The 26472-nt window shown below is 35.6% G+C and overlaps 1 protein-coding gene across 4 annotated transcripts in view; it reads right to left on the bottom strand.

Annotated features, from left to right (window-relative positions):
* The window catches only part of NELL1 (neural EGFL like 1), a 284792-nt gene that overhangs the window by 98856 nt on the left and 159464 nt on the right, over positions 1 to 26472 (bottom strand). For all 4 annotated transcript variants that reach the window (XM_013102879.5, XM_027458303.3, XM_027458304.3 and 1 more), the window contains exon 14: positions 7790 to 7912. In XM_013102879.5, coding sequence (XP_012958333.2) covers positions 7790 to 7912 — 123 coding nt within the window. The remainder of the gene's footprint in view (positions 1 to 7789; positions 7913 to 26472) is intronic.

Below are 26472 nucleotides of genomic sequence, written 5' to 3'. Positions count from 1 at the left end.
TTCCTCTGCTATGGTAAGGAACAGATCCCTTTGAAAATCTCAGTAACCCTTTTGTGCAGCTGAAAATGTATAAATAAATGAATTATACCATCTTTATCTAAAAGACATTGTTCTATGAATAATCTTGGTGAGAACATAACAGTAAATCAATCCGGTTGTTTCAGAGGGCCTCCTAGCCCAGCATCCTCTCTCTATGTTCCCATAATGAATGCCAAGGGAAAGAACATGGCAAAGATATATGGTGACACTTCAAAGAGTCCCCATGACATTCCTCAAACCTAAGACTGAGCACCCACCAATTGGGATTCTCATCTGTTATGAGATGTGATGCAGCTTTTTCAATCCTCCCAGGCTCCTAACCATCCTGTGATCAAGGGTTCTGCAATTTGATTATATGTTCTGTGAAAAAGTACTTCCTTTCCCATTGATGCGGCCATGCAGGTATCCCAGTGATGTCAAAACAAACCTGCAATGGTCTTACTTTACATTTGGGCAAGATTTTTTTTTTTTTATATATATATTTTTTTTAATACAGCTTGGTTGTTTCCTACAGAGAATCCAAAGAATTTCATGTTTGTGGCATTCTTTTGCCTTTTCATGCTGAACTGCTGAGTCTAGAGGAACCAATGTTAACCAAAGCAGTGAGAGACAATTGGCAATCAGGTCAACAACAGAATCTCCATTTCTAGAATATAAACCTAGGAACACTCACGAATGCTTAGGAGTAGGCCTACTGAGCCCTTTAGACTCACACAAGCAAACAAACATGTAAGATCAACTTTTAAAACATTTCACATGTGATAACTACAGGATTTACTTCCTTTTATACAGATACAATACACAGATACAGCAGTTGGTCTGGACTGGACCACTTACTCAGCAAACACAAATCAGTACGACAGCCATTTTACATTAGTTATAAATCTAGAGCAGAGAGACGATCTGTGACAGCAAAGAGATCAGGATCCAGATTCTAACAAGATGCATTAATCATGCTTTTTAAATTATCTATTTCCATAACTGATGTGCATTCTAAATCATCTTGAACAATCTCCCACACAGAACAGGATCTCGTCAGCAGGAAATGTTCTGCCCTTGGAGAGGCTGTAAAATTTGACTGCATAATGGTGAATATGCATAGCTTAACTCTTAATACAGAAATAATTATGCCCAAATTTCAAAATCTCACATGACTAAATCTAGATGATGATCTTTTATGGAAAAGAAAAAATATCCTAAACAATCTTAATTTCAACACAACTGATTTAAGTCATTGTAGTCCAAAAGCAAAGCAAAACCATTAGAAGTGAAGTAGCTGTAAAAGTACATGGCTAGTAATTTACAAAGGGTGTTTATATAACTTCAAAACCAATACACAAATGAGATGTTATGGATACGTTGGTTATCAATATATTGATAACTAACTAATCATGAACAAAACCACAAAGATTCCTACGTTAAAATTTCAAATTTTCATTTTTTTAGTACAGTGGATTTAGTTCAGTTCTGCTAGTTTTAGAATGAATACTCCATAGGAATTCTGATCTCACTGCTGTATATCTGTATATTGTTTTAAAATCATTAAATTGGTTATATCTAGAATGTTTCCCCCAAAAGTATGACTGTCCCATGTCTTACACTTCACATGGTACCTTGCATGTGCCAAGTGACACCAAAACACATGCAAGTGTGCGTATTTGCTCTTGCAGTGATTTGTATGCTACATACTAGGTATAACTGCACAAATTTCAAGACAGTGAAGAAAGAACCAAGATCAAAACCTCAAAATGAGTCAAATCTCCCATATTCTTTAATGGCACTTGTACATATTATAACAAAACAGCATTTAAAGCCTTGAGAGGGCATATCAACCATTCCAAGCCTTGCAACTATGAACGCCAGAGGCTAAGCAGAAAGACCTGTTCGTTTTTTCCCACTGCTGTGCTGGCCTACATATTACTCAGAACACGTTCCAATGCACCATTAAGGGCTTTAAACTCCACCCCTGACAGACAGACATATACACCATATACAATCTAAATAAACCTAAGAGGCAGTTAGTCACCTTGGAGTGATCAGATATGCTTTTATATTAAAACATCAGCACATCAGACAGTCTCATATTGCTGGCATTTGGTAATGTCAATGTAAAAGAGACCAAAAAAAAGCAGAGAACCCAAATAACCCATAAGGCTAGTTTTTGTTTGTTTATTTTGTTTTTGCTGTTGATGTTGGTTTTGACTTTTTTCTTTCTCATACTATTCTCGACTATTTTTCATAAAAGATGATGAAAAGTTGTCTTTAGCCACCTGTTTACTATACCATCAACATACTACCTACACATTGGAAGGCATACATTTCTTTCACGTGCACTTATTTCAGGTTATTAAGCATATTTTAGGCTAAGATTTACATTACTAAAAATGTACCTGCTTGGAAACAAAGGAGAAAGCTGCAACGAAAGACAGCTCTCAGACTGTCATTCTTTAAAAAAAGTAATATGACCATCTAATTACTGTTTGAGATTAAGACAGTGTGAAATAGGCCGACTTAATGAGTTACACCAGACAGAAGTAATTTTCAAGCCTCTGATGTACTCTAGTCACCAGTAAAATTTTTGAATATATTACGAATAAAGACTCCATACAATTATTCCCATTACCTTAAAACAAAACAAAAAAAATCTGTTCAAATCTGGTCACTTTTCCATACCAGCATCACAGCGAGTTTTTCATGAAGGAACTGATTAGTTCATCGGTGACAACCACACTCCAAAACACACCTTCCAAGGTACGTATATAGGAAGAACTGCAGCACAATTAACACTAATTTGGACTTCCAAATTGAACTAGAATAACTGAGACATTTTCATGTTAAAATAATGACTTGATTTTTTAACTCTCTGCTATACACTGAGTTGTAATCCCCTGACTGTTTCCTGAGAAATGCTGCAGGGGAACAGAACAGGAAGAATAAATCCTATTCCATACTCTGGCAGAAATTAACCATTCTACAACCTGAATACTAATTAGAATAAACATTGTTTTGACTTTTATATCACAACACCTGATGTCTCTCTTCCCAGGCATCAGTCATATCGCACGCGCTTTAAGGTTTATGACTAACTAAATCCACCCCATTTAATCATTCTAATAAATCTACATCTCAGTAAAAACCACTAAAGGAGATATTAATAGCAGACCAAATACAGTCTGTTACACAGACAAAACAGGTAAAACACCAAAATAAAATGAAAAATACCCACTCTTGTTTGAGCACTAGACTTCTGGTTGTTCTGCATTAGTGAGACACATGAAAAAAGGTTTAACAAATTCAGCTTATCTGTATTTCAGGAGAATGTCTAGTGTTTTACCATCTAAGTATACTAAAAAAAAAAAAAAAAAAAGGCCACTACTATTTTTCTGTTTCTAGGTAAGTACCTCTAGGAGCAGAACTTACTCTGAAACAAGATTTGAAACAAGCTATCAAGAGCTAGGACAAGACTCATACAGTCCTTCTGGGTGTCTTTGTATAAAACAAGACAACAACTGATTGCAACAAGACATTGGTGGTGACTTATACTTTGCACAACATCACTTCTACAGCATGTCATGCAAGGCTACCAAACACAACTGAAACTAGAACTTAAGAAGACAAAAAGCACAGAAAAATATTCTCCTTACATACATTTTCCAAGCTTCAGGATTCAATTCCTGCCAAGATTTCACCCAGAAACACTGCAAGGATACACAGACCAAGAGCCTCTATAGTCTGTTATAAATCTGTGCATTCAACATCCCTGGCTCTTCAGCTAGAGTCGTAACATTGAGTTTTGCTCATTTTACATATGACACAGTTTTACTTTCACACCTAAACATTGTCTACAGCTGACATGTTACTCAGAAACCTCATTGTCTTAGTCTCTTCTTTCATCTAGACATTACCACTAATTTCCTACGTGGCCCATCCTGACAGACAACGCTATCGTATCGGGTAGCCATTTACCCCCTCCCACACACACCACAATCCATTTGCTAATTTTTTTTTCTTTTTTTTTGGATCACCTTTCCTTCTGCCCTGATAAGTTAATTGCCTTCATACTGCACTGTTAAGTCTTATCCTGAAGTTCAGTGACTTCTTCTAAATTGGCCTTAACTTCACCCTCATCCATGAATTCATTCATAGAATTCAAGTAAATAGGCATGGTGTGAGTTACCTACCTATGACTTCTATTCCCTTCATCAGTATTAGTTCTTTTATTTTTTTTTCAAAGTTTTCTTCATACAAAAAAAGCAGCTTAATAAATCTGTAAATTCAGAATACCTATTCACCTCATTTTACCTTTGTCCTCTGCCTTTTGTGCTTTAATTTCTTCCAGCAAATGCTTCCTTATAATACTTTTTATTGTCTGTAGAAATATTGAGACAATTTATCTGATGCTGAGTCCTGTGCTCTGTCAAATTTGCTAACGGTGATGGCACAGCATTGAAATTGCCATTTCATCTCAACTCAGCTGCTTTTTTCCCCCCAGTCTATCCACAAAATTTCACTATCTTTCTGAGATGCTAAAGCCCACTTCTTTCACTGAAATTGGGAGCATACATGTATGTACATCCATAGGAAAAGTTTAGTTTTCCTGTTTCATACAATCTTACTGTCTACGTTTTGGTACCTATGTATTTATAAAAATTTGTTTGTGTTCATTCTCACTTCTCTTCCCATGTCAATGTCACTTAAACTATAGCTGTATCTATTTTAAAGCAGAAGAGCATTTGGTCTTAGACTAGGCCCTTGTCTACTGCTTTTCCTCATGACAGTTTCCACATCTAGTTTGACACAATCCACTTCTTAATTACACAGACTAGTCTACCACTTTTACAGAAAAGCACAGAATTTCTTCCTCCTTTATTTTTGTACTCAAGAAAGGAGACAGCCTGATTCTACAGATTTTTTAAAATTATTTGCTTTCCTCTTCACTTCTTTTTTTTTGTTTTTATTTCTAAATCAACAGCAATCATAATATTCACATTGAGATTATTTGTCATTTTTATTTCTTCATACTTTCCACAAAAATTGCAGATGTCATAAATTTGCCTGTCAGAGTAATTTCATTGTATTTACCAGTATTTCACCATGCAATTTCATTTAAATGTGCATACATTTTCTAAAACACAAATAGCAGTATTTTGTTTTCTTATAAAGATGTTATCAAAGTACTAGTCAGTGAAGTCAAAGAACAGTGTTATTCTGATTTCATAACGTTGTGAAGACTATGATATTAAATATATTGCACAATTGGGCACAAAAGCAAATCCTATTCTTGATCATAAAATCACTATTCTATTTACAGTGTTGTTGGACAATATTAATAAGATTTCTAATAGAACTACAGAGATATTACTTCAGTGGCAGTTGAAACAACCATTTTGTGCATGTAAATGTCTGTAATATAAACCCTTACAGGTGGTTTAAGTAGAACATAGATGTTTATCAACTTCAGATGGTATTATATTAAGTTTATCACTTTGGCTTATATCATTTAAAAATATATATATATATGTTGCTTGAAGATGAAGCCCAAGAATTACTAAAAGACAACATACACTCTCTATAGATGTCCTGCTATGTCCAGACCTCTTTCCTTGTGCTGAGTCTAGCACTTGTGTGAGGAAACTGATGCGTGGTACTTGGTAATTTTTCTGTTGTTACTTCTTTTTTTAGCCAAATTTCACTTACAACATATCACCACTAAATCCAACAAAAGAGAGGCAGTACTGGTGTCCCTGGGGTTACCGTGGGTAGAATGGAAATGTTCCTTAGATTAGCTGCCCAAACTGTGAAAACCTCAAGTGACCACAGAACCACAGTCTGAGACACTCAGACCACTTCTTTAAGTGGAGTTTTACCATTTACTAAAACACAACAGCATTCTAATATTATCTGCTTAACAGTACTAACTATTCCAATGTAATGACAGATTATTCTCATCCCTAGTGAATATAATAATTAGACTGCAAGCCACTTTCCTGTAATCTCCAGTTTTCCCCTCAATTTATGCTTGCTAGTCAGAACGTAAGAACATACTGTTTCCTCTGTTTTTGTGTATAACTGTCTCAAAAAGGTAACTATAAGTACATTTGCTTGTGCAAACCAAAAAACAAAAACAAACAAAAAACAACTACGTATTTTAACTACAACTCAGAGTTCAACAAAAATTTGAGGATAAAGCTTTATTGCATTTTTCCAATGCAATTTCATTACTTCAACATTACTGGATTAACGACCATGAAGCAGGAGTTTTACTTCGAATTTTTAGCACATTAAACCCAATATCAGGTGTGCAAAGGAAGAAAACCACTGTGAAAACATGTTTTGTATGAACTAATTCTAACATCCCTGTTTCACAGAAGAATGATTTAAGGTTTATCTTGTTATATTATCTTCAGGAAAACAAAAAACAAACAAACAAACAAAAAAATCTAAAATATCACAGTTGAACACAGCCAGGCTGTTTACTCAGACTTTTCTGAAAACATTTGTGTATGGTGTAATTTGCATTCATTGTAATATAGTAAAAGGTAGTAGAATGAATTTCTCCCCGGTATCACCCAAGGAGGTGATAGAACTGCAATATGGATGGAAGGTTTAACTTGGCCATCATTTTCATAACCTTTTTGTGATCCTTTTTAAATCATTGCAAATCATTTTACAGTTTTAAATAGAGTGACGCTGTTGTGCAGATGGACAGTACCCGAAGACAGTCAAATCAAAAAGCAATCAGTAGATACTACTTTAACAGCTGACAGGCTAACCTTCTTGAAGACCTTTAGCTTGAAACAAGAATGATATGAATCTTAGTACTCCTTTAGGGGATTCCTTGGCCAATTCATAACATTCTAAAAATTAATATCTAGCGTCTTGTGCCTACAGACTAAGTACAGAATTTTCTCAATTTCATTAACTGTCATCTCAAAAATTTGAAAGTTAGTTTTCCTGTAATTGCAGTTCTATTTAGAAATTATGCAGCACCAGACATGCCAAATTAATAAATAAATAGCTTTTCATGAGACGAGGTAATTCATAAATATACAAGAAGCAGAATTCATGAAGCACCTTCATGACACAGCCCTCTCTAAGCCAACTGGTCAATATATTCACTGCTCTGTCTTTATAAAAACATCATTGATTGTCCTTTTCCACAGAAACAAGCCCCCCAAAGTTCCTAAGTCAATGACCTACCACTTCACATAAAGCATAGCTGATGCTAGGTATTTCTTTTTTACATCACAGAGAAAACTTCAAAATAAACATTTAAAGGTAAGGTTCAAAAAAAATGTATTCTATTGTGAATGGTTCAAAAAAAAATGTATTCTATTGTGAATAGACAAAGCACAGCAATATTATATTAGGATATGAGTTGATTACCCTAATTTAAAACAAATCTGATTAAATTTTCAAAGCTAAAGGTGATAGCACATACAATCTACAACTACCAAAGCATTGAACATAAATTTTAAGCTGAAAGATAGTAGCTCAAATGACAGTATTCAACGGCAGTAAATGGTAAGTCCTTTTCTCCTAGCATTCCAGAAATACTTCTTTTTTGCTCCAAAGTTCTGCACAAATCAATTCCCATCATCTCCATGCATACTTCAGTTGCCAGATGATAAATCAGACAGTGGATCATTGACAGAATCCAGCCATCACAAGTTACCAGAACGTAGGGGACTGTCAGAAAATATTAATAGAGTCTGCCACTTTTATGTTGTTTCTAGAGTAACAGACTTACCTCGGCAGATGGTCCCATTCCCCACATATCCGGGTTTGCAGGTACAGCTGTGTCCCCTGACAGTGTTAGTACAGATTGCATTCTCATCACAGTTATGCTGTCCGCTGCTGCACTCATCGTGCTCTACAAGTGGAAAAAAAAATATACGAGAGAGACAGTGAGCTTTTCAGTTTGATGATGTGGCATTTGAAAACCAAGTGGAATAACAAGGTTGGCACAATGGCTGAATGCTAGAAGTCTGGTCTGGGAGTCAGCTATGGCTCTGCTTCAATTACAAGACTCAGCATGTGTATGATGATTATTTATGTTCAAAAACAGTAAAAAAGAATCAGCGAGGAGAATCAGCACAAACAGATTAGCACAAAAAAATTATCATAGAAGAATATCTGTTGTGAAGACTAACTCATATATCACTGTCTGTCACTAAACAGAAATAAGCAAATACAAGGGAAGTGAACAAAGGAAATGGAACTCTATCAACATGCTCTTTATAGAAGGCACAGTTCAGTTGTCACGGCCACTAGCTCTAATGCAAGCTGAGCTGAACCTTTCTCTAATAATGCATAACAACAGTTAATATCTTTAGAGCACCATTCCTACCACTGGATCTCAACGAAACTACCAGACCTATGGGCCATATTTCGCTTTCATCCAGCATCTCTAACTGCTGCCACTGAGCCTAATTTGCTGCAGCTCTTGCACTTTACTCTCCTGCTTTATTTTGTTGTGGTAAGGCAGCAGTTAGAGGTGGTGAGCTACCTGACCCTGAAGTTTCTCGCTTCTTCCTCCAATTACTGGGAGCTTCCCTTATGCAGCTGGATTGCAAAAAGAAAACCTGAATGTTTTACACCTCTGCACTGGTGGATTTACAGTTTTGTTCAGCAGAATAAAGAGAATGCAGTGAAATTTCTTCAGATCAAGCAAAGGGTTTTGACTATAGACCTAATCATAAATGTCAATGTGGAATCTTTCTTAGTAATCTTAATTTATGCCAGTGCAATCATCTGGCTAGCATCCTACTCAGAGGTAAACGGCATTTCTGCCTGGAACCAAAGATAAGCTTAAATATACTAGTAAATACGAGGTGCTCAAAGGATCACAGGCTAAATTTAGCCTTTTATAGACAAGAAAGAAGCGGTGCCTCTAATACATGAGGAAAATACTCATTTTTACATACTCTGAATTAAACCCCTTTGGAAGAGCCTTTTCATTAACAGCAAGACCAAAGGCTTCTCCAGCCTTACATTAATCTTTGCATTGCCTCACTTTTCTGTATCACAGGATGACGGTCAATTTCAAGGTAAATCAAGACACACGTAGATTTGAATGGTAGATTCCAAGGAACGCTCTGAACCAAATAACCAAACCATTATCAAAGAAACACCTTTGATAACTGTTTGCAGAACATATACCTGACATGCTTGCCTTTTTTTTTTTTTTCCCAAATCCATCTGACAGGTAAATGATATGGATTGCCATCATTTTCCTTTAAAGAGAATCAAAGCACCATGTCGCTCACTGCCTGTTTGCTTTCAGCAAGAAACTCTCATATGCACACAGTCATATGTGCCTGGCTTTTGCTGATAAATTCAGGCTTATATTTATACTTGTTAGCTTGTGTTGATCCCTGGCTCTGCTCGTTCATTTACTTGAGCTCCTTTCTAATTTTCAGATGCCTCAGATACTCTGAGTTTTAGGCTTCTTCAGGGCTGTTTGTTCTCTCCTTCATCTTTTAAGAAACCCTACTCTAACCTGATTCTTGCCACTCCTGGTCTCATGGTGCTCAGACACAAGGATCAAGCTACCCTCCAAGGAAGTGGTTAGCAGGCAGTTGAAATTGAATGTTACTTTCTTTTAAAAGGCAGGCCTTCTCCATGCTCTCTTCCTCCTCTTACTGCTTTTACCAGTCATTGCCTTTAGATTTTGTGTGTTGGTATTCAAACTACAATGAGAGGGCCTTCGTGATAAGCTCTTATATACAGAACATTTCTACTCAATTGCCAAAACTACTTGATTACCTTCTCAGCACTTCAAATGTAAACAAATGATTTCTCAGAGTTAGCAGTTGTGTTTTGCCAAAATACAAAAGAGATTATACTCTGTTGTCTTGTTCCAGGACTTTGACAGAGTAAACAATGCTGTTTACCACTCCTGCAGATGCACAGATGCTGGCAGTGTTAAAAGATTTAGCACAGACAAAGTTGCGTTCATAAAGCTATGCCTAAAACAGAGGACAGTTTTTCTAGGCAGATATAAGTTTGAAGAGAGAGCAACAGAGTTAACCATGGGAATATGCTCTTCATCAGAGATCCTGATATTCTTAGCACAAAAAGGACTAAGAGACCTTCATCTGCATGAGGAATCCCAAGACTGTTTGGCTGCTATGATGGGAACTTTAAATGAAATTTTCCCTGGTGTAGGGATGTCTATAGATGACGTTACTCCAGTCCTAATAAGAATGAGAAAGCATTGATTTTCTGTCAACCTACAAAAATCTTTTTATTCCAAATGGAAAAATCTCTAAGATTCTGTCAGTAGAGAGTTATTTTTGGTTTTCTTCTCCCTCACAAGAGATTACCCTTTGGAACACCTCATATTCACATCGGCAAGTGAGGGAGGAAGGTGGACTTGTGTTTTGTTTCATCTTAAAGGAGATTATGACTGATTTGCAAAGAATATCACTTTCCAAAATCTCCCATTCAAGCGCTGATCAGAGAGAATGTGTTTTTCCTTTAACGTTACAGTTAAAGCTACCTAAATAGATACCGAAGCATGGAAGGAAAAAATGCTGAAAAACAAATGGAAGGGAGTGACAAACAGTGCCATTCCAACAACGGAGAGCTGAGACTAAAACTTCGAGTCATATCTTATTTTGACAATTTCACTTTTGGCTGAAAATAAGCAGCACAAGAAATGGGGCTCTAAAATTTCTTTTGTTTACACATATATGTATTTATATATATATAAAAGCACGCTGCCATGGAATGACAGCTCAGGAATGAAACTGTCATCATAAATTTGACTAAATTCATCCATCTCCATGTGTCTTTTGTTACTATTATGTAACACAAGAGGAGATTATGATCAAAGACAAGAAGTATCAGCAGGCTTACTGAGAAGGTCACTGCAGTAGGATGCAGTTCCCAGGACCAACGCTCATTCCCTTGGATTATTAATATTGATTTCAAGATATAGGTAGCATTTCAGAAGAATAGTTAAATTACAACACTATTCTTTGCTTACAGACAGTTTAGTTCATTTACAAAATCTCTGCAAACTGTCTTCAGTATTAGTATTTCTATTACTGAAATATTCTAGTTATTTCCACCTATATTCTGTGCTTTGTCTGGGGTAAAGCCAGAGGATTATTTACTTTTTATGCCTCTATTTCCCTGCATTAAATGAAAATATTACAAGATTCTATACTTTTTTTTTTTTGAAGTATTTGTCCTTCTTTTGAAATCCTCAAATGTTAAAGACCTTGCAGAAAATTAAAGAATATCAATCTTCTATCGTAAAACAAACAAAAATCAAATACCAACTGCCAGTTCACCTTCTGCTTAATTTTATTTTCCTAGAAGCAGAAAGGGGTTATGAAAGCACAAATTATCTCTGAAGCTTCAGATCCCATTCTTGACTCCTAACCACCAGGCTACAACCACAGCTAGCACACTACATATTTAAGCCTAGTATTTTATTTCTAGACCAAAACTTTGTCGAATTTCCAAATGGTTCCATGGACTTTTCTAAAATCCTTAACAGTTCTTATCTTCAAAGTTTATATTTGAGCTAGGCCAGCTTGTGAAGCAACAAATAACAAGTCGATTCCTTTTTTATTATTATTATTATTTTTTTTATGAAGAAGTCCATTTGCCTCCATAAGCACTTGAAAGATCACTGGTAAGAAATTAGTCACCTTCTTTACAATAATATCTCTGCCGCCTCTGTTGTATGACTGTAGAATTATGGCATGTATCAAGTGTGGGTGCATTCTATGCATACATTAGGCAATGTGTCAGCTCTGAGGAACACCTTTAAAACAAAATCTCTACAGAAAACTTCTATATGAAAAAGTTGTAATTGGACAGTTAACAAAAAAAAATACTTGTCTCAAAAACTGAAATTGCATCAGCTCTGACAGCACTATGGATCTGGGGACACTGATGTTTATACATCAGTATTGTTGCATGATGGTGAATGCACAGCTGTTAAAGATAAGCATTGTAGTTATCTCTGCTTTGTTCACAGGCAAACTAATAAAATAAGTTTATCTTGATGAATTGAATACCCAGGAGCTGTCTGACAGAATTTGTTTCAATATTACATGGTCTTACAAAGATAACAATCACATAAAAAGCAAAGTTAATTCACCAGAAAATAGTCTCAAGTATACAGTTAGTTGCATATCTTATTATGAAGCAGCAATGCATCCCACAAATTGCAGAAAACCTTATTCTAAATACCAAGTTGGTGTGTATGCACACTGACATTAGGGAGCACACAATACCTCCTTTTTCCTGAAATGCCAGAGGGGAAACTCATTAGAGTGCAATGGGAAAACGCACATCACTTCCTGTGAAATTCTCAGTAACACAACTGATTGGGAAACTGCACAATTACCAGAGTGCCACAGAGAGCTGTGACTGCTCTGCACCCCCCCGTACTGGTGTTGCACATTCAAAGCAGACTGACCCTGTCCAAGCAAACAGCACACCGATATCCCCAACACCAGCAGCCAGCATTTACTGTGCACTTACGTAGAAGGCAACAGCATGCAGCAGCAGACCACAAACACAACTGAACTCCACATCTGTGGACAAAGCATTCACTATAAAAGGTCAAACCTCCACTAACAGCTACATTAGCTACACCTTAACCAACACCAGAATAATAAATCATGATGCATTTCAGCTGTGATGCCACTAACTTAAGTTTTAAACAAACCATCAACTTTCTTCAAAACACAGGTAACTATTAAGGCTAGTTGAGTTAAAGCATCTATGAGCTGTAGCATCTTGTGCTTTGGCGTAGCTCAGACGAGCATGCATTCCAGCTGCTGCACATTAATATGTAACCCTGTTGACAGCTGATCACTTCAGTGTGAAGTATGAATAGGAATATTCCAACAAGGACAAAGAAGTCAGCAATTCTGTATTCCTGTCAAACGTTCAATATGCCCATTTTTCTAGCCTAATCTTACTGAGGAATCACAAGATTACTTTTGTTTAGTGTTAGTTTAAAATATATATATATACACACACACACCCCTCAGTTCTGGGCTAAAATGAGCTGCAAGAATGCAGCAGGAAACACACCAGGGAGAGAGGGGTAACATGCAAATATTTTTGCTGCCTGAGGTACTGTGTCCTACACAAAGCCGTCGAAACCACACTGCAAAATTGTTTGCAAGTAAAAAAACACTACATAAAAATAATTCAGAACACATGCAAATTAAAAAAAAAAAAAAGGATTTGTCATACATTTATAAATACAGATGCACAAACGTATGAATTTATAACAACACAGAGGTGCATGTAAACACTATTTTTTCTCCATTTGCGTGTACATGAAATTCAGTGCTTGTGAAAGGTTCGACACAGCTCTGACAATTAGCATTAGAAGAATATGGTCGATAATAAAAAACGGCATATTGCTGTACTCTTGTAGTGTTTTCTTTTTTTTTTTGTGGTAATATAAATATCCATATTTTTACTGAAAAAATATTTTCAATAATTTTTAATATTAATTTTACAAGAGAAAAATAGCCTTTACTTATGTACTGGGCATACATTTTTAAAAATGCATTCTTCAGGAGTACAACATAGTTTCTAGGATGTTTCTGCTTTCCCTTGCTGAAAGAAGCTTACTGGATTTGTATGGGCTCTGAAAGTAGAATCTACTTGGATTCTACTTTTTTTTTTTTTCTTCCAGTACATACTTGGAGAAAAAAAAAAAAAAAAAAAAAAAAAAAAAAAAAGATGTTATTCTATTTGTATAGAAATCAGAAACAGAAAAAATTCTAACAGAAAATTAGAATGACCATTTGAAAATTTATACACATGGTAAAGCCAAGAACCTTTTAGAAAACAGTTCTGAGTAACTGTAACGTGGGGATAGCTGTCCCTTGCACAGTTCAAAAGACCATAATGATTTTCCAACTCATCATTTCTAAATGGTGTATTTGACACATGATTTACTTTTCAGGAAAAAAAAAATAGTGTTTATTTGATTATTTTTTTTTTTTAATAAGAATGTTCTTCTAAAAAGGACAGACACTTGAATGCAATTACTGAACACATATCCCACTGAGTGGTCCTACATCATAGCCACTCTCACTTTGCGTTACAAGAAAAGGTCCCAGTTTAAACCATCTAAGAAGATAGGAATATTTTATATTGTGACAATTTCCTCCCATTCATTCCCCCAAACCTTCATTCTTTAACGAAAAAAAAAAAATCTTCATTGGAAAACACTGTGTATAGATGCTATTTCTATTTATTCTCATATTTGCAACACTGAAAAGAAATCTATGTTGATCTCTAAATTGAGAGATGAAAATCTGCTTCTGAGGTATGAAAGGACAAATGCAGGAAACACTTATATGCCAGAGGTATACAACAGAGACACGACTCACTTCAAAAATAGCAATGTCATCAGATGCTACCACTGTTTATTAATACAGAGACCATTTATATATAATATGTCCTAATGTAAAAATAATAAGCTGCCAAGCAACATGTATGCAATGGCATTTGAAAACTCGGAAAGGAGGAAGTCTTCTCTCCAAATACATTTAAAAGAACAAGCAACACTTTGTTGCATGGCATTAGGACTCAAAAGTCTATTTAATTATGAAGGCTTTAAAAATGAGAAATGAAAAAATTTGAATTTGAGAAGAACTGAGGACTTAAAGGAATCAGGACTTCAGGTCATAAGAAGTTCTGATGAAACAAAAGGATAGTTCTGAAATAGACTGAATAAAAAGAAACTTGACTGTGAACACACAGCAAGACCCTCCCCTAGAAAACCAGGGCAATTAGAAACATGATTCGTAGGTCAAACAGCATATGTGCAATAAATTACATTGCAGATAAGATGGTGAAAGACTATTGCGCTACCTGTGAATCCTGACAACCCTAAAAATAAATAATCTGCATTTTTGCCTACTCATGAGTATTATAGAAGCAAAATAAGGCTGATCTATGTCCATTCTGAACATCAGTCATACAAGCTCACCCTGTTCATTTCCACAAAGAAACAAGCAGGCAACACAGGACTCAGAACAGCAACAACAACAAAAAATCTTCTTTAACATTAGGATGTACTGCAAGTTTATCGTTACAAGCAGTAAAGCACACAAAAGTGCTTGCAGAAATATCAGATTTGCAGTTCTTTTAGTAAGAAACTAAAATGCTATTGTAATTTAAGACACGATGAACAGCTTCTGGTGTTTAACACCAAATTATTTAGATTGCCTTCTAAAAGAGTAGACATATGCTACTCTTGAGTAATTAGGAAGAAATAGTGAGATTTAATTTGAATATAAAATTCAGAATGTGCATGCATTTGCCTGTCTAAATAATGCCTCTTGAATGTTTACTTTTCTGTAATAAACTAAATTACTTCCTTTGGTTTCCTGGTATCTCATTAGATTTTGGTCACAATTCCCTATCTCCTACCAAGTTTATAAAAGAAACTACTAATGTAAGCCATGCTTATGCTTTTTATTCAGTTTTGTTCTAATTTAGTCTAACAAAGCAGCCTACCTAGTACTGTTCAAAAACCAGTGTAACAAAATAGGATCCATGTCCTCAAACTGGTATTCAGAGAGAATCACTGTGATTGGTCTGACAATTTCCTCTTCAAAAACTTCAGTTATTAATTGGTTTAGTTCAGATTTTTAACTCCACAATGAAACCTTCTTTGCAATCATGTATTCAAAGATTATAAACAAAACCAATGTAATCTGATTCATACACTTAATGTTTATCGTAACTAACATGATAAGGATATATCTCAGGGAATATGGACTAAAACTACCATCTCATGCCAAAGAAGCTAGTGTGAAAAAATGGGAAATAATAACACCTGTACATCAGTTTGTATGATTTCAACATCCAGTGGGTGACGTCTTTATGGCACATGCCTCCTGCATTGAGATGCTCAGACTTCGTTATTTTCCCCTCAGCAAGAAGCAGAAAGCAGAAATAAACATGAAGGTCTATGTTCTGTTCCAGTATACAGACACTTCACTGTTCTTTGCCATGTGTTGGCTTTTCCAATGAACCTTAATCCTTAAAAACCCACCACTTCCACTTTTATCTTATATACACAGACAGAAGTAATAAGAACCCAGTATGACAGAAAGAGGTACTGTAAAAGAAGAGGACAACTTTTTCCAGAAAGAGTTGTAGTACACAGAACATTTCATAAATCGATGTTTTTCATAAGGAGCTCTCCCGCCCTTTTACAAAACCTTGATTTAATATACAGAAACCTAAAATACGAAGCACACTGAGATGTGTATATTTAATACTAAAGCTTGGCACCAAACTTTGAGTCCAATCACAGAGACAAGCATCAAATTCAGATCAGATCAGATCTAGAGAAAAAACTAATCACAAGATTTTGGAGACTACTGCCTAGATGCAAATAAAAAAAATAACAAAAAAAATGTTACAGCAGAAACTCCACTCTATAGGAGAGAGAAGAAAAAAAAAAAAAAAAAAGAAGGAAAAAAAGCTCTTCAGTTATTTTTAGGCTTCAAAGATGTTGCAACTTCATACTACCAGAAGAATGAACTCTTTTGCAACTGCTCTCACTGAACAAAGTGCTGTATATCCATAGGACTCAGAGTCTTCAGCTTCACAGCACTGGGAATGAACTCCACAGAGATCAGAACATCTTTCAGAACTTAAACTAAGTAGTAGGGATTGCCTACTTTCAATCTTAAAGATTCAGAGTAATTCCTAACTTTAACGGTAATAGAGTGCATAGGAGCTCGCTTTCCAGTGCTATGGCACAGATTGAATCCTTCATCTAAACTTTTGCACAGGGTGAAGGGAACATGCAGAGCACTGGTAATGAAACAGGGTGCAATATAAACCATGTTTCCTTGAAGACTAAGCAATATTAATGAAATGAAGAAGCCCAAGTCACAATGGAAAAAGAAATGTGTTTTGTTTTTTTTATATAACAAAGCTATCAAAAATGTAATACTCTATACATGACAGAGATGTGGAGTTGTAGAGAAAAGAACCATACCCTCAACTATGAGATCCAAAACATCTTAAAGGTCTTTCTCTGTATTGGATTTATGATCAATTTATGCACTGTATGTCTAGAGTTTTGCAGTTACCAAGTCCGCATACCAGTCTCAATCTCTTTTTATGTAGCTTTCACCTTCTATGATCTCCAGCCTGAGCCCGAACGGTGAATGTGATTTTTACCATTTACATCTGTGGACTGGGAGCTATACACATAAAGACAAACACCTCAGGACCAAACCCACAAGTTGTGTATATTGGTTTGTATTTTTGTAAACCATTAACTAAATTGTTTTGTAAACCATTATTCCAAATCCCTCAGAGTAGCTATTGCTTTTCTTGACACAATTATGAGACAATTTCATACACAGAGCAAATAAAGCCTTTTAACTCATTATGATGTACCATGCAGAAACAAAGCCAACTATACAGTTCCAGCTAGACTGGAGCCATGAATCGCTGATACTGACAGAGGAAGTGGTAAAAAAAATCTCTTTTAAATTCTCAGCTTCTCATAGGACATTCACTTAGAAAAATGAAGAACACGTAACAACAGAACCTGAAACTGTCTAGAAGCTGTCACTGCCAAATGTACAGTTTGCAGAAAAGATGCCTGTTACCGTTAGATCTGAAGATCCGTTTTTATTTTGCCTCTGTTTTACTATAAGTTGAGTACAGCGCAAATACCTGCTTTTTGTGTCAAAAAAAAAAGAAACCCTAAAGCAATATAGTACTGATTTATTTATATAGCAATATAACTTAATCTAAAAGGAAAGGATGCTTTTTATCCATAAAATTGTGAAAGATACATATTTTATGAAGTTGGTATCAGAGCCCCATCTTTCAGGTATTATCAGTTCAACAATAGCTGCAAGCTTTGTTTTGAAGAACTCTCAACTTCACTAACAAAAAACATATCTGATTGACCTTTGAATGCAATTTTTAGTCAACATTTCATCACAGCTTAATGAACTTATATTGGCAAAATGAGTTCCAAAGAGTTATTTCAGCACTCTGAAAATGTGCTTTAACTCTGACATTAAAAAAAATAAATTACAAAATGCAATACAATGCCCATTTCAAACTTGCACAAAAGCATATTAGAGCTATTGCAATATATTAATGAGGAATTGTTCGTAAATGTAACTGCAAGTGTGACAGAAGTGTCAATCTGCTCATACAAGAACACAGCATCACAGTTAAGGTTTGTAGCAGAGTTCAAGTATACTGAGAATAGGACGCCTATTATTTCTTTGCACCTGTTAGAGATGCAATGAGAAGGCTTGCAGTGTTGGAGCGTGTATTACAAGGGATATGAAAGTTACAGAGACTACTTTTCTCAATTTTCCATTTAAAAAGTTAGAGTCAAACTGCTAGGTTCCCCCATAGACTTAGCACCTTTGCATTTCATGTACAAGTTTCTAATCAAATTCTGCAAAAGTGATGGAGACCACTGTACTTTCAACTTTTGATAAATTAGGGATGGAGTGCTGTTTCTTACTGAAGTAAACAGAACGTGAATCTAGTTGCAGCTCACACAACTAACTCAGGGAGTGCTCACTGAGATTATTGAAAACACATATCTAAAAATTGACTTCTAAAACCGTATTTGGGCATTGAAATTACTAAACACTTTTCTGAGGACCTAACTTGCCTCAGTGTGTTTAATTAGGACAAACGGGTTCTCAGCACTTGAAAGAAAAAAAATAGTAGTAATCCTATTTATGTCACTCTTCGATATTAGTCTTCAGTGTACTCCTTTGGCCTCACAAAAATACCACAGAATTAGTAAATGGAAGGAAGTGATCAAATAATTTTACCCCTTGAAGAGTGCAACTTCAGCATTACATTTATTCTCAACAAACACAATCAATTTGGATTTGTAGGCAGAAACAGCAACTAGTGAATCACGATTTCCTAAGGCACTTAGTTTTTCCCTGGAGATATTGTACAATAATAGTGATCATGCTAGACCATACTTGTCTTATGAGATCTGACAAGATCACAACCTGAGTTTCTTTGGCTGCAACTATGCCTTCTTCTAACAGCAAAACACTACGCAGTGTGAAGATGCCACTGCTGAGACAAACGATAGATCAAACAGAATGCACATGCTGTCCATTGCTCAGGCTCTCACAACTAACTGACAGTGCAACTTTGTTTTGCACTTTCATCACTTTAGTAAAAAAAAAAATAAAATATATTATTAATAATAATAATAACTTAGATATGCAAACATCTCCATTAGACTAAATTTAAAAAAATGGTTGATTGAGGTTTATTCAAAGAGGGAATTCTCTAAGAGACTTCTACTCCAAATGCATGAAAAAGTCACTAGCAGCCACAGCAAAGTGACAGCAAATGAATGGTATGTATTACTACAAGTAAAACAGGAATTTAAGTACGGGGTTATGCAAGAGAACTGATGAAAATAAGAAAGGTGTCTCCTCCATGAAAATTTAGCACTTTAGGGAGGACAGAGGCAGTAACGTCACATCACCAAATACTACAGTAAGCACTGCAGAAATCTGCAGAAATACACCCGAGATTCAAAGCAAGGGTCTCTAGGATACAAAGTCACATACATTTTTGCTGGCTCCCTTTTCAGTGTTAACCGGTGTCTGACTCACTAAGAATTACCCAGGGCCTCTCTGCTGCAGGTGGTAGGATACTGCACACAGCGTTTGGCAAACCATGAGGTAATTAGGGAGAGAAGCAAAACACCACGCAAGGAACATCTTCAAAAATCAGCTTATAGAAGGCACAATGAAATTCCATGCTCAGCTTGAGTACCTAATATTGACAAAACCTGTCCACACAAACAAGCATGCAAGAAGCCTTAGGAAGTGAGATTAAATGACCACAAACACTGAAGGAAGCATAAAACTTCACGACTGGGGTTAGAAAATGTGAGATGAAGTTGAACAAAAGAGAGAAGATGAGAATCAAGCAATGGTGAACAAGGAAACTGCCTTTTCCTTCCAACAAAAAACAACATCAACATCTGCATAGCTAGAGATTTTAAATAAGCAGGCAGGACACACAAATAAATAAATAAGAAATAAGAATAAATGCATAACGTTTTTGCTATTTGCTTTTTTTGGTTTTGTTTTAGCATTATCCATATTTTCCATGTTTTTATACTGCAGAACAACATCAGAAGGGAAATCTAATTTTTAAAAATCCTTTTTTTTTTTTTTTTTTTCCCTCAGTGTTTTGTTTTTCAGGAAAGCAAACGTATCTCTTCCATAATGTTGCTAGGTCTACAGAAATACATGCTGAAGAAGCATGTATTTCCTGACAGTCCTGTACTTTTCTGTTCATTGCTGTTTTTAAAAAGCAACTAAAAAGTCTTTTGAATCAAAACCTGTGTCAGAAAAAAATTTTCCCGCTAATATCAAGGTGAAATACCAACACAGGAACTTCTTTTGCTCCATGCTATGGAAAAATTTGAAGTTCAGCATGGATCAAAAGCCTACACTTATACCTTAAATTCCTTTTTCTTTCTGAATGATGCCCCTTAACTCTTCAGGACTGCCTGAAAGCACATGCCCCGAGCATCAACTATTTCAAATCCTCTCTATTTTACATTTCCCCAATACTGTACCATCTGATGCTTTGACCCTCTGTGCCCCACATTTTCTTTAACGAAGCCTTCCCTCTAGTGGGCTTATCACTGGTTTTACCCAGAAATCCGGAGGCCAGTTCTCAGTTGTACAACGCCTACTGGCTCTGATGCAAGCTATCCAACCTGAGCTTTCTTCCACCACAACTCCTTGCTTATACGTTCCCACCAGGGGAGCAGAACAAGCAATCGTCCACAGAGACTTGTTACTTCCAGTCCCCAAAAGAAAGTATAAACAACTCTAAAGAAATCTTTGCATTAATGATGAACATTGGAAAGGAGGGAAGGAGGGCTTAGAACTAGGATTTGGTAACCTCTTCACCCCAAACAGTATCCACGTTCTAATAATGTCAATGAAAACGTATTCCTATAAATAGGATGGTACTTCATTAAGGCAAAGTGAGAAAATGGTTGCAAGTCATCCAGAATAAAGAATAAATACAATACAATCATTGTAAGATGGATTTAAAAAATAAACAGAAAAAAAAGGAAAACAACCTCCACCAAACACCGGTACCTATGCATATTACATGTTACTGTGTTGCTTAGAATCTAATTACAACATATATTTCAGGGAAGAAGAGTAGGATTATAGAGAGCACTCCAGCACAGAGAAAGGAGCAACACTGCTGTTAGATAAATGGAGCACAGACCTTCCTACAGAACATGCCTAGAGTTTGAGAAATCACAATCCAGCAGCAAGCGCATATGGCACAATCTGAATTCCACTCCTGTCTCATTAACCCTCTGCATGATTTGGTGACTAAGGTATTTGTGCTACCTCTTCTGTAAAGCAATGTTTAGAAAAGTGCTATGTCAGCGCAAAACTGACCTAATATATTGAAATTGTTTACAATGTACACTTTAAAAACAAGAACGGAGGAGAGACCGGCTCTGGAGTATTTGAGCCACTTGAACAAAAAGGTAAGAATCTAGAAGAAACCAGACATATGTTAATGTTAGGTAACAGGTAAACACTTTATATGCTGGAACACTAATGACCTTTCAGGGATAGCTCATATATACAAAAGATATCAAGTAATCAAGAGACAATTTTAAAGGGTTGCTGGTAATCACATACAAGGAACAGCTGAAACAAGTCTGACAAAAGCCCACTGGGAAAGCAATAGATGTAAACTTATCACAGGTTAAGCACTAGACAGACAATCACAGTAAAACTATTGGGAGGAAGGTGTCAGGAGGGATATACTCAGACACCGGCTTCAGAGACTTTCTGTATCAAAAGAAACAATAATAAAATGCTTTTATTATTTGAATGAAGACATACTTTACACAGCAAATAATAATCCTGCTCTAGATACTATCTCTAACCCTTACAAAGACATTTTCTGTATTTGTTGCCGATTTCCTAGATGAACACCCCTATACAAAGAAAAAAAATGTTCTCTGGTTCCTCTGGAGCCTCCCCTTCATCACAGTGTCCTACATACAGGAGGGGGAATGAAAGGAAGCGATATAATTACAGCTGGAACATGGTTTTGATAAAAACTATAATTTCAGTCCTTTAATATTTGCCATCTAAAAGGGCTCAAACCCAATTATTATCATTAGTGATCTGTGTCTTATGTGTCACTTCTGTGACACAGGTGACAGATGTCTGAGAACAGCGAATACAGTTGCAGAGAAGAGGTGTATGTCTTTCCAAAGGATGTTGTACAAGTGCTGCTATCAGCACTAAATCAGCGTTACAGAAATTAAGCAACTCTTTCCCACAGAAGGCAATGGAACTTCTGATTTTAACCACTCTTTAGAAAACCTGAACACACAGGCGAGGCCTGCGGCATCACGGTGATGAATTCCCTAGAGAAAATCTCCTTCCACAAGCTCCCGTACATACAGATTGGATGTCAGCTAGGAGCCCTCCATCTAATCTCCATTTTACAGTGAAAGCAGCAGCATCCCTGTGAATAACGCTGACAAGCATTCCAATGCTACAGGAAAAGATCACTGAATTACGATGTTAAAAATTAATAGTAATTTAAATGGTTAAATATTAATAGTTTAATTTGGAAGGAATAGGAAGGATTTCTTTTGATACTAATTTGACCTTTCATTCTAGGTGACCACATTGCAAAGATGACAGGTGAAACAAATTAGTATAACAAAACAATCAGCTGGAATCAAATTCAATTTCAATGGAATACCTTATGCCGCTATAACCTAAGGGATTCATCTTATGGGGTACACCTCACTGGGTACACATGCAGTTTAGAAAATTGATAGGATAAAAATGTGTTTCAAATATTTAACAAGAGACAAGGTAAGGTCAACCAGGAATTCAGCTGAAAAAAAAAAAAAAAAAAAACATACATAAACAGTATTAATTCTTTAAACTCTCCTGTAATGAGAGAAAAGTAGTATTTTTCAAAGAGAAAGAATTTTTCTAATTAACAAATGTGTGGTATTTTAAGCATCCATACTGGGAAAGATGAATGATGTCAACTAGTCCTGTCATCAGTGATGCTACCAACACTGGCAAACCTGCTGTGTTTCCAAAGAGCTTACAAAAGCAGACATTCAAAGCAGGAAGAAAAGTTCAATTGAGTTAACCATACACAATACCTGAATGACAACACAGCCTAGTGTTAAATTCTTACTTCCAACAAGACATGGGTTAAGATGGGGACTTTTGGAAATTACCCAATACAGCTCAGGAGGTGTTTTTCAAGGAGAATGGCAATGAGGGCATATAAGGAGAAAACAAGCATCAGGAAATGCCCCCTTTCCTTTTCATCCAAGAACTTGAGTGAATAGCTATGGCACAATAAAGGAGAAATGCATCTTAAAAATTGAGTTGAACATGGACAAATAATGGCTTAAGATGTGGCATCCTGCAAGGAAGAGTCAGCTACACAAGGCATTTTCTAACTTCAGCATTTCTCTAAAAATTCACTAGCCCGAGTGCTTTTGGGGAAGTGGTATCTTCACACTGGGTGAACCAATGGTTCATTTTGTACCCCATATTCAATCTTTTGTTTCTAATGGAAAGAGCAGTGATGATTTTTGGCTTATGATCCTATTTTCCATTCTCTTTCTGAACAATTCCTGGCAAAGATTCCTATTTTCAGTTTATTCCCTTTGAAATACTTGGCATTATTACAGCCCATGACTTGGTTTTGTAAGGTTTTCAAAAACCCTTTCAAAAAGAAACAGTTATTATTCTGTGATGCTCACTGAGGGCCATTTCTTGCTTGAGAAGGCACAATGTAAGTTGTATAATAACAATATAGCTATCAAAAGATCATTAACTGCAGTAGGATTACCACCTCATTTTGGGATGGGCTTTTCTCAGTTTCTGTCTAGGCTGGAAGGGATCACCACACCTCTACATGAATGCTGGTAATGATAACCATTGGTCCAGGCATAGGAATATAACAATATTAAAAGATAATAAACAGCACCAAAGGAAAAAAAAAAAAAAAAGGAAAAGAAAATAGGGTCGTTCTGAACAATACGTACAATGGAGGAAACCTTGTAACTCAGATTTCAATCAGCTGTACACAGAAAGATGAGAAAGCAGAGGAATAAGATATAGATTATTGTCCATTTGCTAATAAAAAAAGATACAGGAGGACTAAACCATGGAATCGATATACAAATAACTTGATATTCTAAAAATGAGCTAATGAGTATAATGAGTAGAAAATACAAATCAGTAAAAAAAAAAAAAGGGGGGGGGAGCATGTAATATCGAGCTTCAAAAGGAATAAACTCAAATAAAAATGTATTGAGATTAACTAGATCAGAATATGTAATAATATTTTCTCTATTGTAAAATAAAAGCACTTACTTTGGTGACTGAAAATACCTAAACATACAAGAATATATCTCTAAATGAACCACTGAAATTCTTAAGAAATCTTCCATATGCTTTTCAGTCATTGTAAAAGAAAGATAATATAGCATATAAAAAGCATTGGAGAATCAGGAGCAACACTGTCTGAATTGACTCACAAATTCACAGGAAACTACCAAAAAAACGTAGACATCATTTTACAATACCTGAAATTCTTATTTCACTAAGGGTAAACTCTCCTGCCCTCACACTAGAGTTATAGGTGGTTTAAGGGTTAGCATTTGAGCAGTTACAGACCAAAAATTATTAGGAAAAAAAAAAAAAAAGTTTACGGACATTTATAGGAGCAAAGAAATCACTGGAATAAGACTGCATATAATTTGTGCTTCATTCTAAAACTAAGATAACTGATTCACAAAAATACTAAGGTGCACAATGCACTTTTGTTTTTGAAGAATCTTGAAGGATTCAAGTGAAAATATTCTAGGATTATAATTATTATTGCTGCTGCTGTTGTTAAATACTCTGGATGTTATTTTCTTCTGACTTTGCTGCTTCAAACTGATGGTTTAAGTCACATCAAGTTCACCTAATCTAATTATATTAGATAGTCCATAATAAGCTGACTGCCTTTCCAGAAACAATTTTACTTTTATCATGTTAAGTAATCATACTTTCATATTAGAGTTAAAAATGCAAGAACATTGAAAATAAGGTATTGTGGCCAATTGAAATTATACCAACAACTAGCATCTGAAGGATTTAAACAGATAGTAGCAATTATCCTCTTCTTGGTGAAGCATGAAAGTGATAAAAATGATTATTTTTCTGAGATCACTATAATATTCATGTATCTACTTAGCTTTCTTGCTTCGAAGGTCCCATTTGTTTTTTTTAAAGAAATGAATAAAAAGATTTAAAGGATTATTATTATTCAGTACTTAAGAGAAAATGAACAGAAGCTGTAACAAAGGTAAGTTAAACGAGCAACAGAATGCAGAAAAATATTTTCCCCAATATTTATTACATTATAAATTAAATTTCCCCAATATTTATTAAAAATATTTCCCCAATATTTATATGTAAACATTTCTAATATATATAAATATACATATAAGGATCTCTTGCTCAATGAAATTAAAGGCAAAATATCAGAGTGGACAGACAAATAGTCATTTTACAGAACATGTCTAACTGACATCTAAAGATTTCAGATGATATTGAACCCAAACATACTCAGAATAGAAGCTCTTTTATGCACATGAATAACATCAGTAGTTTCATCAGCAACAATTTAATTATGAAACTATTGATTGTTATGTTTCAAGGCACAAAATGACCATTAGATGGAATGAAGGAAAGAGATTCCTTCGATGTTCAACCTGGATGGAGGCCTATATTTTCTCTGAGGGAACCACGTTTGCTGCCAGAGAATAAATGCTAGATCAACAGGAGTGCAAGGTGCCAGGTTTTTTTTTGTTGTTGTTGTTGTGTTTTGTTTTTTTTTTTTTTTTAATAGAAAGATTTTAGACTGTTATTTGAAGAATTCTTGGGTAGGATAATATCTGGAATTAATTTATGCAATAGGATTCCAGTTTACACTGCTTTCATTATTTGCTCTTCATGAGTTGGGCTGACAGATCAACTTTACATTCAGTTTGGATAAGGGAAGAAGGAATTGTGTCCAGCTGGCCTTCTTGCCTTCAACTGAGGTTAGCCATATCACCACGCACACTAGCATAGAACTGCTTGGATTGCCTCAAGTCGGTGTTACACTAGAGGAAAACCTGAAAGTGTATTCCATACCCTACTTTCTGCTGATTATTAGCGGTTACCTATGAATGATGAGTATAGACACCATTGAAGGCAAAAGGATAGCATGGACTTCAAAGATTAGATTCTCATTTTCTTTATCAGGAATCATTGAGTAAAAGGAATTTTCTGATTTCTTAACACTAAAAACGCTGATGTGTTC

The sequence above is a fragment of the Anas platyrhynchos genome, chromosome 5 (genome assembly GCF_047663525.1).
Source record: "Anas platyrhynchos isolate ZD024472 breed Pekin duck chromosome 5, IASCAAS_PekinDuck_T2T, whole genome shotgun sequence".
Taxonomy (NCBI): Eukaryota; Metazoa; Chordata; class Aves; order Anseriformes; family Anatidae; genus Anas; species Anas platyrhynchos.
Note: the sequence above shows the minus strand (reverse complement) of the source record. Positions and strands in the feature narration are given on the sequence as shown.